Source organism: Anguilla anguilla, chromosome 4 (assembly GCF_013347855.1).
Source record: "Anguilla anguilla isolate fAngAng1 chromosome 4, fAngAng1.pri, whole genome shotgun sequence".
Classification (NCBI taxonomy): Eukaryota; Metazoa; Chordata; class Actinopteri; order Anguilliformes; family Anguillidae; genus Anguilla; species Anguilla anguilla.
In genome coordinates, this window is record NC_049204.1 from 63,461,378 (window position 1) to 63,476,744 (window position 15,367).

The 15,367-nt window shown below is 39.7% G+C and overlaps 2 protein-coding genes across 4 annotated transcripts in view; both read right to left on the reverse strand.

Moving 5' to 3' along the window:
- The window catches only part of LOC118225773, a 218,164-nt gene that overhangs the window by 122,312 nt on the left and 80,485 nt on the right, over positions 1 to 15,367 (reverse strand). The gene's annotated exons all lie outside the window — the stretch shown is intronic.
- LOC118225171 (CMRF35-like molecule 8) overlaps positions 1 to 15,367 on the reverse strand; it is a 34,686-nt gene that overhangs the window by 2,450 nt on the left and 16,869 nt on the right. Inside the window, exons 4-6 of one of the 3 annotated variants that reach the window (XM_035413251.1) lie at positions 10,079 to 10,246; positions 9,784 to 9,937; positions 87 to 181 (exon numbers count right to left, since the gene is read on the reverse strand). In XM_035413251.1, coding sequence (XP_035269142.1) covers positions 87 to 181; positions 9,784 to 9,937; positions 10,079 to 10,246 — 417 coding nt within the window. Of the gene's footprint in view, positions 1 to 86; positions 182 to 795; positions 905 to 1,090; positions 1,372 to 2,869; positions 3,401 to 9,783; positions 9,938 to 10,078; positions 10,247 to 15,367 lie in introns of those variants that run through there. The other 2 variants (XM_035413254.1, XM_035413253.1) reach the window with 2 other exon arrangements.

The window sequence follows — 15,367 nt, forward strand, 5'->3', positions numbered from 1 at the left end:
CAGTTTATTCACTAATAGTGTGCTGATCATATACACAGCATCCAAATGATCATTTGACACCCAACATGCTTCATATGGATACTCACTGTGTTTCTTCCACAGCTTCCAGGTAACCATAGCAATAGCTGCCGCCAGCAACAGTATCCCTGATATCATCAGAACGAATGTGAGGTCTGAAAGACTGAACAATAGCAACAGGGTGCATGAAATTTAAACTCAGCGGCATGCTTTAGGGTCATATATCCACATTACGGGATTCCAGTACTACTACTGTTGATAGAAATTAGAAGAAATGATGCTGCATTTGAGCTGAATACCTGGTTTCATAACATTATATTTTATAAAAATATATTTGTAAAGAAACAAAACTTATCTTCTTTTACTTTCTTATTTTCACCCCCATTTTAAAGGCCAACATGAGATTCAGGGGTCATGCTAACACACACTGTGCATTTTTTGCACCACACACTTGCACCAGAACAAAATAATAACTCCTGTTTCTTTGAGCCAATCGTCTTTCGGTTTCTGACACTGTGCTCTTTATTGATCATATTTACACAGCCTTAGCGTAGCTGCAGGAGGACGCCTCATTGACTGTGAAAAAGGAATGAATTCTGGGGTACATTTGTCAGGTAAAGCAGTCATTTTATTAAAAATAATGGTGGTCCAACATCCTTCTAAACATTTATCAACGATGTTACTTTTATTATTATTATTTTTATTATTATTAACTTCTTTTTTTTAAAAGATACTAAGCTGAATATTTAGCGGGCTTTTTCTTCATACATATCTTACCTTTTATTGTAAGTGGTTGTGGGTGGAAAAGATGACCGAGGTATTGTGACTGCCAACATCTTTGAGGTTGAAGGCTTGGTGGCTGTATCTGATGTGGTAGCTGTGCTAACTGGAAGAGATGTGCATAGTGCTCTTGATGTTACACATTGGGTTGCTATGAAGTGTCAGAAGAGAAAACACCATTTATACCCGTCTGTTTTTCAACCCTCACTGACAGGAAGTGACAGAAAAGACCATTTAATATTCTATGATTAAATGCATTGTTATACAATTTTGTTTAATTTGAGTTCCTTACTTGTGGTGACTGTGGTAGTAGTAGTTTTCTGAGTGACAGTGATGTGAACAGGGATCTGTAGTTTTCCAGTAGCACACCAATACCAGCCTGCATCCTCCCTGTTCAGCTCCCTCATCGTCACAATGAAGACATTTTTAGAGCGGTCATCTTTGATCTCTGATCTTCCAGATTTAGCAGAATTCACTTCCACACAGGAGCCCTCAGCCCTGCACCACTTCTTCATGCTGCTTCGATAATTAGTGTGACACTGCACACTGGCATGCCCCCCTTCCACACCGGTCACCTCCTGCTGGTCAACCCAGAGTAAAGGAGCTTCTGAATATAAACCATAGAATAAAGACAAAAATATAAAGCATTGTATCTGTTAGGTTTTCCACAAAATAAAAATAAACTGCACTTTAAAGCCACTCAAAGTCCAAAGCAAATAATTTCCATGTTCTCATGGATTCATGTTGGCAGTAGATTACAAAAGAAAGTACCATTAAAGTTGCCAGCCCACTCTCATTCTTTGTGTAGAGTCACAAACAAACATGTCAGCACTTTTATATGTTTCGGAAATATTCAGTGTTGCTAGGATAACTGGTAGGTTAACCCATTTACCCCCAGTGCAGCACTCTACAGTAGAACGTTCTGAGCAGCATATGATTGAAAATCATCAAGTGAAGATGCTGTTATTAAGAGGTTGGGAAGCATGTCTTTCTGAGTGCAGTGTGTGCTGAAGCCATCTTACCTGCACTGACAGACAGGAACAGACGTGTGACCACATCTCCACCCCTATTGATCACTACACCACACCAGTAATATCCAGTGTCCCACCCCATCAGATTTTTAATGGTAACAGTGAAAACATGATGGGTGGGGTCATCAGTGATTGATGTGTCACCTCTGACTGTTGGAGAGTCAGTGCGTACTCCAGTAAGACATATGTACCAATCTGACCCCCGACACCAGAATTTCACATTATTTTCATATTTTTTATCATAGTGACATGGGATGGTGACAGATCTTCCTGTCTGTACAGCTACATTACTCAGTGTGGACACAGCGTCAGCACCTGCAGAGAGAAACACACACTTCATCAGTTTGGGTTCATCTTACCATCACAATGGAGTAAAACTCAGTCTACAAGGCAGCTGACTTCTGATTTGAGATCCCCTCTGTATCTGTTACTCTCTCTGCTTTCTCCCCTGTCTGAATAAAGTACATCCCATCCTTATCTGGTCCACATAAAGCAGTCTTGGTGAAATGTGGTGTTTAGCCCTCTGTAAGTGTCACTAAAACACACCATGAAAATAAGTGTAACCCACACATTGCATCTAAGTAAAATTTGGTCTAACACACAACATATAGTACAAATTGTTACGATGATCTTGTAGCTCAATTTATTCCCTGAAGCTCATCTAATTATTTTAGAATATTCTATTAAATCGTGGATTTTAAAAAATTATAATCCATCATACAAATGAATAACTAAAACATATGTACCTTTACCCAGTCTGTGTGTGTGTGGGTGTGGGTGTTGTGTAGGTGTGTGTGTGTGTGTGTGTGTGTGTGTTGTAACACTGAGGTAATGTAAAAGGAAAACAGAACTCCTTACTTGCTCTCTACATGCCAGTGACACCCTACAGTCTGCACATTACTGCAAGAGAGTGCTGGCAGCAATGGGTGAATAAAAAATTCACAACATGCCCTCACTGAGAGAGAGTGACAGGAAAGACCATTTAAAATTCTATGATAAAATGCATTGTCATACAGGTTTGTTTAATTTGAGTTCCTTACTTGTGGTGACTGTGGTATTTGTCATTTTCTGAGTGACAGTGATGTGAACAGGGATCTGTAGTTCTCCAGCAGCACACCAATACCAGCCTGTGTCCTCTCTGTTCAGCTCCCTCATCGTCACAATGAAGACTTTTTCAGAGCGGTTGTCTTTGATCTCTGATCTTCCAGATTTAGCAGAATTCACTTCCACACAGGAGTCCTCAGCCCTGCACCACTTCTTCATGCTGCTCGGTTCATTATAGTGGCACTGCACACTGACATGGCCCCCTTCCACACCGCTCACCTCCTGCTGGTCAACCCATAGTCCAGGATCTGAATAAAAACCATAGGTAAAAAGACAAAAATATAAAGTATTGTATCTTTTAGGTTTTCCCCAAAATAAAAATAAACTGCACTTTAAAGCCACTCAAAGTCCAAAGCAAATAATTTCCATATTCTCATGGATTCATGCTGGCAGTAGATTGCAAAGATTGCTAGGTTAACCCATTTACCCCCAGAGCAGCACTCTACAGTAGAACGTTCTGAGCATCATATGATTGAAAATCATCAAGTGCAGATGCTGTTATTAAGAGGTTAGAAAGCAGGTCTCAGTGAGTGCAGTGTGCACTGCAGCCATCTTACCTGCACTGACAGACAGGTAGAGACGTTTGCCCTTATCTCCACCATCATTGATCTCTATACCACACCAGTAAAATCCAATGTCCCACTCAGTCAGATTTTTTATGGTAATAGTGAAGACATGATGGGTGGGGTCATCAGTGATTGATGTGTCACCTCTGACTATTGGAGAGTCAGTGCGTACTGCAATATGACATAAGTTCCAACCTGACCCCCAACACCAGTATTTCACATGCTTTTCATATTTCTTATCATAGTGACATGGGATGGTGACAGATCTTCCTCTCTGCACTGCTACATTACTCACTGTGGACACAGCATCAGCACCTGCAGAGAGAAACACACACTTCATCAGTTTGGGTTCATTTTACCATCACAATGGAGTAAACCTCAGTCTATTAGGCAGCTGACTTCTGATTTGAGATCCCCTCTGTATCTGTTACTCTCTCTGCTTTCCCCCCTGTCTGAATAAAGTACATCCCTTCCTTATCTGGTCCACATAAAGCAGTCTTGGTGAAATGTGGTGTTTAGCCCTCTGTGAGTGGTGTGCCCTTTTTATTGAGTACAAACATCACCAACACTCAAACACACCATGACAATAAGTGTAACCAACACATTGGGTCTTAATAAAATTTGGACTAACACAGCAACATATAGAAAAATTGTTATAATATTCTTGTAATTCAATTCATTCATTCATTTTCAAATGTTTCTTGAACATTCCGTTTAATTGTAGATTTTTAAAAATGATAATGCATTACACAAATGAAAAACTAAAACATAAGCACATTTGGTAATGGTCTCCTACACATCCTTGATAGTAATATTCTGACATTTTTTATTTTTCCTTTACTTATACGTAGCCTCATAACATTGAAATCTCTTTTACAAGACAGAACAGCAGTCACACACTCAATACCTTTAGAGACACAGAAGAAACATAAGAGTAACGTGGTACAAGAAAAAACGTGGAACAATGGTACCAGCAAACAGTGTGATTAAATGCATTTACGCTCAGGACCTGTGTTGCAGTTACTCTGCTTTTGCGTTCATTCAAAGAGACAAGTGTCAAGATTCAATTTCTTCAAGCATGTGTTCCATTACCACCAAGTCTAATAAACACAGCTTTTCAACTGTAGAATTACACTCAATTACAATCACTTAGACAGTCTTATCCAGAGCAGCATACAGAAGTGGAGATGTACATCACTCTGGGGGAAATGGGTGTTTGCGGATGGAGAATTTAAAAGTATGTTTTGCTGGCTGCTGGGTGGCTCACAAGTAAAAGCGCCATAAGCACCACGGTCTCGGTTCAAATCCGACCCGCTCTGGTGCTGACAGTGGCCAACAGCCCTGCAGGGGCGGCACACAGTTGGCTATACGGGCAAAGGGATATATGGGAGGGATTAAACTGGTGGGGATAGCACTGTTTGTTGCTTGAGCGACCCCTATTGTCTGTCCAGGGGCCTGTGGCTGGCTCTCTGCGCATGCGTATAAATGGGTCTCCTCCACCCCTGCTCTGGTGTGTGTGCGCAGCTTGTGGTTGAAGTGTGAAAAGAAGCAGCTGGCTGGGACCGTGTGTTTCAGAGAACAACCCGAGACGAGTGTCTTCACTCTCCCGAGGCGGTGTCATTACCTGAACGGTGGATGTGCATCGATGGCGTCTGTCTTATTTTGGTACTGGTGTCATTTGAACATATTGACTGTTTTATTGGATGCAGGACTAAGCATGCATAACTGTGTGCTTATTAGCGTAGGACATCATTAGTCATTATTAGCACACTGGCTAAAGCAGTGCAAGTTAAGTAGTAAGTTAGCATCATCCGTTCTGGTAATTACACCAGCATTTGGGACGTACATGAGCATGCTTGTACATAGCTTGTGAATTGGACATTCCAAATTTTGGTGGTGCAGGAGATGCCAACTTTAAAAATTAATTTACAACTCATTTAAAATGTTAAGAAATAGCCTGTAAATCACAGTATTACAAGTCGAGCAATGGTAAGATAGGAGTTTTTGAATGATTTTCGAAAATTGGGCAAAATTGAGACCTAGGTGCAGCTAAGGAGGTCAGGCCCCCTTAGGTGTATAAGATGCAACTGTGTGTGAGTGACCTGGCAGTTATGAAATGGAGAGCACCATGGTACACTGCATCTACAACACATAGATAAGTAACAGCAGCATGTATACACAGAACAGCATCATAAATTAAGCCTAAATTTAAATTACAGGTTAATAAAATATAGTAGCCTGTGCAAACTAATTCTTGCTTCCGTGAAAAAAAGGCCCATACATTTTAGAACATACTCTCTGGATGGCAGTGTCTTTACATGCTGAGACTTTTAAATGCAATGATTTCTAAGGGGAAGCCTCAGAAAATAATGTGTGCAAAAGTGCACACAAACATATGTATTCTCCTTCTGTTCTGAGTTTAATCATTTTATCATTAGAGGCAGCAGAACAGCATTATTTCCTCTTTTTAATCCTCTCTGCTCACCACAGTAAAGAACATAGCACATTTTACTGTGCGGTTGAAGCTATTTTTGTGAGAGTATTCACACCTACAGAAAAATACCATAGCAAATTCACATTCAGTTTAAACTCAGAGCTATTGTAATCATGCAAAGTATATGAAGGCTTGATTTTACTTAGAATATCATGCATACTGATGTGGGGAATGAATCATAATTTTGTTGTTTTTAGGCAGTTTCAAAAATATATTAACTATTAAAATAAAGATTATTTTTTGGGTTCACATTGCTTTTAGTGATTATGAATGGGCCTTTTTAGTGAGACTACATTCTGGCTTTCCTGAGAGTAACAATGATGCTCTCAACTGCTGTTCACTGTGCTGGAAAGGTGTCTGCCAAATGATTGCAATGTAAAGTGTATTCTCTTGTATAACTACACAATGCATTATAATTTCATCAGTTGAGATTTATGAAAAGGATTTTCAGTATGAATAGGTTTCAATGGCTTTGAAAATAAGAAAGAAAAGAGTATGCAGTGTAACAGTCAATGAAAGTTTTTTAAGGAAACAAAAAAAGAAACGACCATCAATTGCAGACGTACAAACACAGTTTCTGGTGGCTTCATTAATTATTTTTTAAACTGTGATTTTTATTCATCGTAAATTAAGGTTTTAAGAAAGTAAATTTCCTTAGCGCAAGTAAAAAGAGAAGCAATTGAACTCAGATTGCAACAAAATATTTTAATTACATCATAATCATATTCTATATATGTAAACTCCAGACTTCAGTATAATTCATTAATTCAAGTTTATGGCCCAGACAGTATCGCTGTTACAATGCTCCAGTATTCAGTACACAGTGAGAAACGAGACCTACCTGGCAGTACAGAGAGGAATATGATGGAGAGGAAGAGTAGCTGAGTGGTAGTCATATGCATGATGCTTGTTTGTGTGTGTGTGTGTATATCCGTAAGAGGGTTCAGCTCGTTTTAACATGATTCTCACTTCCTGTTCCTCTCAGTCCCCACCTCTTTGGTCCCTCATGCTCTGCAGTCTGTGATCTCTCAGTGGCCAGAGCAGGATATCTATCATTATCATTTCCTGCATCTTTATGAATTATCTATTCACTATTAGTTTTTTTGTTTATTATCATGTATATTTATTATATTTCTAACTTTATAATACATATAAAACAGGGATAAAAGTCAGCTTTCAGCCAAGAAATAATTTACCGATTGAATATGATACAATACAGGACCTCTGAGCATGTCGTAAATATTGAGCTCCCCAGTTTGTTGGCTTTTGAATACATTCAGAGTTCTTACATTCATGAAGACATGAACAACTTAGAATTATACTTTTTTGTGCCAGTCAGCTATACCGTATTAATTTAATCACCTAGTAAAGATATGAACATTTTTAGTTTGTCCAGCAGAGGGCATCAGTACATAATCACGTAGGGACATTGAAGGTATCTTTTTTGTCCAGCAGAGGGCAGCAGAGACAAACATTTCAATTTTAAATGGTTGCATTTGCATTTGATGGGAATCCTCAGGTTCCTCACGTTGCAGAGCATCCAGGCCTCTTCCCTTGTGTATATAAACCAATTAACTCTTTTTGTACAGTTCAGTTGGGACATTTGTTGGGATTCAGGAATACTTTATTATTGTTTGCTTTTGTAACCAATTTTAAACAGGCTTCATTGTAAGTAACTCATTGGGAATTATATATCATAATGCAGATAACATTTACCTTCTGTAAATATGTGTAGCTTGTTACTGTACATAGTCAAAAATAACACAGTTGATGTGCACATAGTCAAAGAGCGTTAGTTTTAAATCATATGTGCACTATTACCATTATTAATAAACATCATCATATATAATTAAAATAGGATAAAAACTGTAGCAATGTGGTGATAGGTGCAGATATTGAGGCGTTAAAGCTGAGGCTGGAACGATTCTGGTGATAATGACATCAGAGCGACTCTACATCCAATAAACAACGGAAAAACACAATTTCGTCATGCTATTTGTATAGATAGGGAAATCCTGTACTTTGATTGATCAAAAAAAAAACTTTGCCTCCCACATCAGTGGTCGTACAGTAGATTGCAGGGCTCTGCTTTGTTATTTGTGTAACGTCCCACGTCTTCTCTATTCTTTCTCGAGTGCTGCGCTCCTACCGCATCAAACGCAGAACAATCGTTCAATAAACAAACATTCGATTTTCACATTAACAGTTATCTCCCCTCTACCCAGAAACATTAAACCAGTTATGCATTTCATTGTATTCTCATTTTTTGTATTGTTATTGCCAATGGTTCCTTCCTATCCCACAGGCCCAGGTACCCAAACATCCTCTAGGGTAAAAAAATTCTCATTTGGCTTGAGGGTGTTTCATAGAAGATTTGCCAAAGGTGCCTCAACAAAGTATTGAGTAATGCTAGCAGTAAACCTCCATGTGCCAGTATAACGAAAACTGGATTAATAATAAAAGGATCACACGACTTACTGCGGTATCGCCAAATCTTCCAAAAGGCGACGGTGGAGCATATTAGGAACACCAAAGCAACCCCGGTGTGGCGTAGCGGCCCCAGAGTCCGTTCCAAGCTCACCGGTGCACTACGCAGAAAAGACTGGTTTGAGTGTCATTCAGTGAGCGCACCACAGATTATGTTTCTGTATTATCTCCTCGGTAATGTCGCACTTCGCAACTTATTTCCAAGCCTCTGGTTGCACGTCAGTGTGTTCCCTGCAGGCAGCAAAAGCACTGAATGAGCTCCAGTGCAGCTGCTGTCTCATGGTGAACAACCCGCCTGCTTACAGGAAGTGGGAAAGATGCTCACAGACACATCAGAGGGGATGGACATAGACTGGCCTCACTCACTGAAAGAGGAAAAGCTAAGGGGAGAACACAAAACTCATCTGGAACACTGCTGGATTCCGTGTTCTGGACAGTAGAAATAGAAGAGTAGAACACATTAGAAGACCCTTCTGTTGTGCTGGTCAGTTTGTTGTTCTCTTGGGGTCGAGAGAGAGTTGTGATGGTATCAGTCAGCAAGTGCAAAGCCCAGTCTGAAAGTTTACCCATTATTTTTATTTTTTTTAACTCACTGTATTTAACTCCACTGCTTCCAGGTAACCATAGCAACAGTTGCTGCCAGCAACAGTATCCCTGATGTCATCAGGACGATTATGAGGTCTGAAGGGCTTAACAGCAGTAACAGGGTGCATGAAATTTAAACTCAGCAGCATGCTTTAGGGTCATATATCCACATTACGGGATTCCAGTACTACTGCTGCTGAGAGAAATGAGAAGCTCTGCTCTGAAATGATGCTGCATTTGAGCTGAATACCTGATTTCATAACATTTTGTTTCATAAAAATATATTTGTAGAGATACAAAACTTATCTTCTTTTACTTTTTTATTTACACCCGCATTTTAAATGTCAAAATGAGATTCAGTGGTCACGTTAACACACAGTGTGCGTTTTGCACCACAGACACCATAACAAAATAATAACTCCTGTTTCTTTGAGCCAATCGTCTTTTGGTATCTGACACTGTGCTCTCTTGATTATATTTACACAGCCTTAGAGTAACTGCAGGAGGACGCTTCATTGACTTTGAAAAAGGAATGAATTCTGGGGCACATTTGTCAGGAAAAGCAGTCATTTTATTAAAAATAATGGTGGTCCAACATCCTTTTAAGCATTTATAAACTATGTTACTTTTATTATTATTATTTTATTATTATTAACTTCTTTTTTAAAAAGATACAAGGCTGAATATTTAGCTGGCTTTTCCTTCATACATATCTTACCTTTTATTGTAAGTGGTAGTGGGTGGAATAGATGACCGAGGTATTGTGACTGCTAACTGCTTTGAGGTTGAAGGCTCTTCAGCTGTAGCTGATGTGGTTGCTGTGCTAACTGGAAGAGATGTGCATGGTGGTGTTGATGTTGCACATTGGGTTGCTATGAAGTGTCAGAAGAGAAAACACCATTTATTCCCGTCTGTTTTTCAACCCTCACAGACATGAAGTGACAGAAAAGACCATTTAATATTCTATGATAAAATGCATTGTTATACAAGATCGTTTGATTTGAGTTCCTTACTTGTGGTGACTGTGGTAGTAGTAGTTTTCTGAGAGACAGTGATGTGTACAGGGATCTGTAGTTCTCCAACAGCACACCAATACCAGCCTGTGTCCTCCCTGTTCAGCTCCCTCATAGTCACAATGAAGACATTTTCAGAGCGGTCGTCTTTGATCTCTGATCTTCCAGATTTATCAGAATTCACTTCCACACAGGAGCCCTCAGCCCTGCACCACTTCTTCATGCTGCTTGAATAATTAGTGTGACACTGCACACTGACATGGCCCCCTTCCACACCGGTCACCTCCTGCTGGTCAACACAGAGTCCAGAATCTGAATAAAAACCATAGAATAAAGACAAAAATATAAAGCATTGTATCTGTTAAAAATCCCTCAAAATCCCAAAAACAGAACTAACTGCACAAGGCCCTTGATTACCAAAGCAAATCATTTCCATAGTCTCATGGATTCAGCCTGGGAGTGGGTTGTAAAAAAAATGCAAGAAATGCCACCACACTCTCATTCCTTATGTAGAGCCTAAATAGTTTTACAGAGTAACAATGATATTTTCAAATAACATGACTGAGTTTTACCAAAACATATACAAGTGCAGTGTTGCTAGGATAACCGCAAAGTTCACTCATTTACCCCCAGTGCAGCAGTCTACAGTAGAAAGTACCGTGAGGAAATCATGAGGAAAAGTGAAGGTTGGGAAGCAGGTCTTGCTGAGTGTATTAGGTGCTGAACCAATCTCACCTGCAGTGACTGACAGGTACAGACGTGTGCCCTCATCTCCACCCCCATTGATCTCTACACCACACCAGTGATATCTAGAGTCCTCTGTTTTCAGCTTTGAAATGGTAACAGTGAAGACATGATGGGTGGGGTCATCAGTGATTGATGTTTCACCTTCGACTTTTGGAAAGTCAGTGCGTACTACAGTACGACACGTATTCCAATCTAACCCCCGACACCAGTATTTCACATGCTTTTCATATTTCTTATCATAGTGACAGGGAATGGTGACAGATCTTCCACTCTGTACAGCTACATTACTCACTGTGGACACAGCACCAGCACCTGCAGAGAGAAACACACACTTCATCAGTTTGGGTTCATCTTACCATCACAATGGAGTACAACTCAGTCTATAAAGCAGCTGACTTCTGATTTGAGATCCCCTCTGTATCTGTTACTCTCTCTGCTTTCTCCCCTGTCTGAATAAAGTACACCCCATCCTTATCTGGTCCACATAAAGCAGTCTTGGTGAAATGTGGTGTTTAGCCCTCTGTGAGTGGTGTGCCCTTATTACTGAGTACAAACATCACCAACGCACTTATTTACTCAAACTGTGAGGGCGGGGAAGGGTGAAGACCAGACGCGACCAAACAGGGGATCTATAAGTTACCAAAGGGCACTCCAGTAACCACTGAGTCTCGTGAGAGACGAAAGAAGGGGGTGCTATACTCCTAGGGGACGTATCCCAAATAATGAATAATAAACCCCTAAACAGGTAACTGAGGAAGAAGGAGTATATAAGGAAAATAAAGGAATAGGGAAAAGAGAAATGAAAAAAATAAACAACTTCGAACCGAAGCTGAGAAAAAGAAAATGTCTTTTCAAAAACAAACAGAAGAAGTTCTGAGGCCAACTAAAACCAGGGGGAAAAACTGGTTAGTAAAGGGTAGAAAGGTTTGTGCCCCAACGGTGACACAATAACCCCTTAAAACCACCGGCCTCAGAATCTGGACCTATACCGTCCTAATACCTTTTTCCAAAAAACAAACAAACTGAAGTCAGAATTCTTTTTTAAATCTCTTTGTTCTTAAATTCCTTATACCTTGCTCAGGAATACGACAGGGAACTGGCTAGAGCAAAACACGTTACACTCAAGCACCGTTCCACTGCCTACTGACGCTTTAAATACCCAGCCACAGGTGTGGCTGGTAATCAGCGGGAGGTGTGAGCAACCCCCAGGTGAAACCGATCAGAGGTAACCCTGCAGGAATGCATGGAATGTTCAAGCAGGAACAATCCTCCCACAGGAACCAAAAATAACGATTAGCCGAGTGGCTAATCTGCAAGCTCGAACTAATCGTCCCCACAAACCAAAATAACGATTAGCCGAGTGGCTAATCGGAATGCTAACCACTGAGCCGGTGCAGGCACAGAAAAATGATCTACCTGCACAGAAACCGTGACACAAACACACCATGACAATAAGTGTAACCAACACATTGGGTCTTAATAAAATTTGGACTAACACAGCAACATATAGAACAAATTGTTACAATAATCTAGTAATTCAATTCATTCATTAATTTTCAAATGTTTCTTGAACATTCCGTTAAATCGTAGATTTTTAAAAATGATAATGCATTACACAAATGAAAAACTAAAACATAAGCACATTTGGTAATGGTCTCCTACACATCCTTGATAGTAATATTCTGACATTTTTTATTTTTCCTTTACTTATACGTAGCCTCATAACATTGAAATCTCTTTTATAAGACAGAACAGCAGTCCCACACTTAATACCTTTAGAGACACAGAAGAAACATAAGAGTAACGTGCTACAAGAAAAACGTGGAACAATGGTACATACAGAAGTGGAGATGTACATCACTCTGGGGGAAATGGGTGTTTGCGGATGGGGAATTTAAAAGTATGTTTTGCTGGCTGCTGGGTGGCTCACAAGTAAAAGCGGCGTAAGCACCACGGTCTCGGTTCAAGTCCGACACGCTCTTGTGCTGACAGTGGCCAATAGCCCTGCAGGGGTGGCACACAATTGGCTATACGGGCAAAGGGATATATGGGAGGGATTAAACTGGCGGGGATAGCACTGTTTGTTACTTGAGCGACCCCTATTGTCTGTCCAGGGGCCTGTGGCTGGCTCTCTGCGCACACGTATAAATGGGTCTTTCCCCCACCCCTGCTCTGGCAAGTGTGCGCAGCTTGTGGTTGAGGTGTGAAAAGAAGCAGCTGGCTGGGACCGTGTGTTTCAGAGAACAACCCGAGACGAGTGTCTTCACTCTCCCGAGGCGGTGTCATTACCTGAACGGTGGATATGCATCGATGGCGTCTGTCTTATTTCGGTACTGGTGTCATTTGAACATATTGACTGTTTTATTGGATGCAAGACTAAGCATGCATAACTGTGTGCTTATTAGCGTAGGACATTATTACTCATTATTAGCATGCTGGCTAAAGCAGTGCAAGCTAAGTAGTAAGTTAGCATCATCCGTTCTGGTAATTACACCAGCATTTGGGACGTATATGAGCATGCTTGTACATAGTTTGTGAATTGGACATTCCAAATTTTGGTGGGGCAGGAGATGCCAACTTTAAAAATTAATTTACAACTCATTTAAAATTCTAAGAAAGAGCCTGTAAATCACAGTATTACAAGTCAAGCAATGGTAAGATAAGAGTTTTTGAATGATTTTCGAAAATCTGGCAAAATTGAGGCCTAGGTGCAGCTAAGGAGGTCAGGACCCCTTTGGTGTATAAGATGCAACTGTGTGTGAGTGACCTGGCAGTTATGAAATGGAGAGCACCATGGTACACTGCATCTACAACACATAGATAAGTAACAGCAGCATGTATACACAGAACAGCATCATAAATTAAGCCTAAATTTAAATTACAGGTTAATAAAATATAGTAGCCTGTGCAAACTAATTCTTGCTTCCATGAAAAAAGGCCCATACATTTTAGAACATACTCTCTGGATGGCAGTGTCTTTACATGCTGAGACTTTTAAATGCAATGATTTCTAAGGGGAAGCCTCAGAAAATAATGTGTGCAAAAGAACTCACAAACATATGTATTCTCCTTCTGTTCTCAGTTTAATCATTTTACCATTAGGGTCTGCAGAATAGCATTATTTCCTGTGGTTAATCCTCTCTGCTCACCACAGTAAAGAACATAGCACATTTTACTGTGGGTTGAAGCCTTTTCTGTGAGAGTATTCACACTTACAGAACAATTCCATAGCAACTTCACATTCAGTTTAAACTCAGAGCTATTGTAATCATGCAAAGTATATGAAGGCTTGATTTTACTTAGAATATCATGCATTCTGATGTGGGGAATGAATCATAATTTTGTTGTTTTAAGGCAGTTACAAAAATATATTAACTATTAAAATAAAGGTTATTTTTTGGGTTTACATTGTTTTTGGTGATTATGAATGGGCCTTTTTAGCAAGACTACATTCTGGTTTTCCTGAGAGTAACAATGATGCTCTCAACTGCTGTTCACTGTGCTGTAAAAGTGTCTGCCAAATGATTGCAATGTAATATCTAATATAATATATTCCCCTGTACAACTACACAATGCACAAACATCAGTTGAGATTTATGAAAAGGATTTTCAGTATGAATTGGTTTCAATGGCTTTGAAAATAAGAAATAAAAGAGTATGCAGTGTAGCAGACAATGAAAAAGTTTTTTAAGGAAACAAAAAAAAAGAAACAACCATCAATTGCAGACGTACAAACACAGTTTCTGGTGGCTTCATGAATTATTTTTTAAACTGTGATTTTTATTCATCCTAAATTAATATTTAAGAAAGTAAATTTGCTTAGCGCAAGTAAAAAGAGAAGCAATTGAACTCAGATTGCAACAAAATATTTTAATTACATCATAATCATATTCTATACATGTAAACTCCAGACTTCAGTATAATTCATTAATTCAAGTTTATGGCGCAGACAGTATCGCTGCTACAATGCTCCAGTATTCAGCACACAGAGAGAAATCAAGTCCTACCTGGTAGTACAGAGAGGAAGATGATGGAGAGGAAGAGTAGCTGAGTGGGAGCCATATGCGTGTGAGGCCAGCTTGTTTGTGTGTATGCATCATTTAGAGGGTCCAGCTCTTTTTAACATGATTCTCACTTCCTGTTCCTCTCAGTCCCCACCTCTTTGGTCCCTCATGCTCTGCAGTCTGTGATCTCTCAGTGGCCAGAGCAGGATATCTATCATTATCATTTCCTGCATTTTATGAATTATCTATTCACTATTAGTTGTTTTGTTAATTATCATGTATATGTATTATATTTCTAACTTTATAATACATATAAAACAGGGACAAAAGTCAGCTTTCAGCCAAGAAATCTCTGACCTATTGAATATGATACAATACAGGACCTCTGAGCATGTCGTAAATATTGAGCTCCCCAGTTTGTTGGCTTTTGAATGCAGAATCCAGAGTTCTCACATACATGAAGACATGAACAACTTAGAATTATACTTATTTTTGTGCCAGTCAGCTGTACCACGTTCATTTAATCATCTAGCAAAGA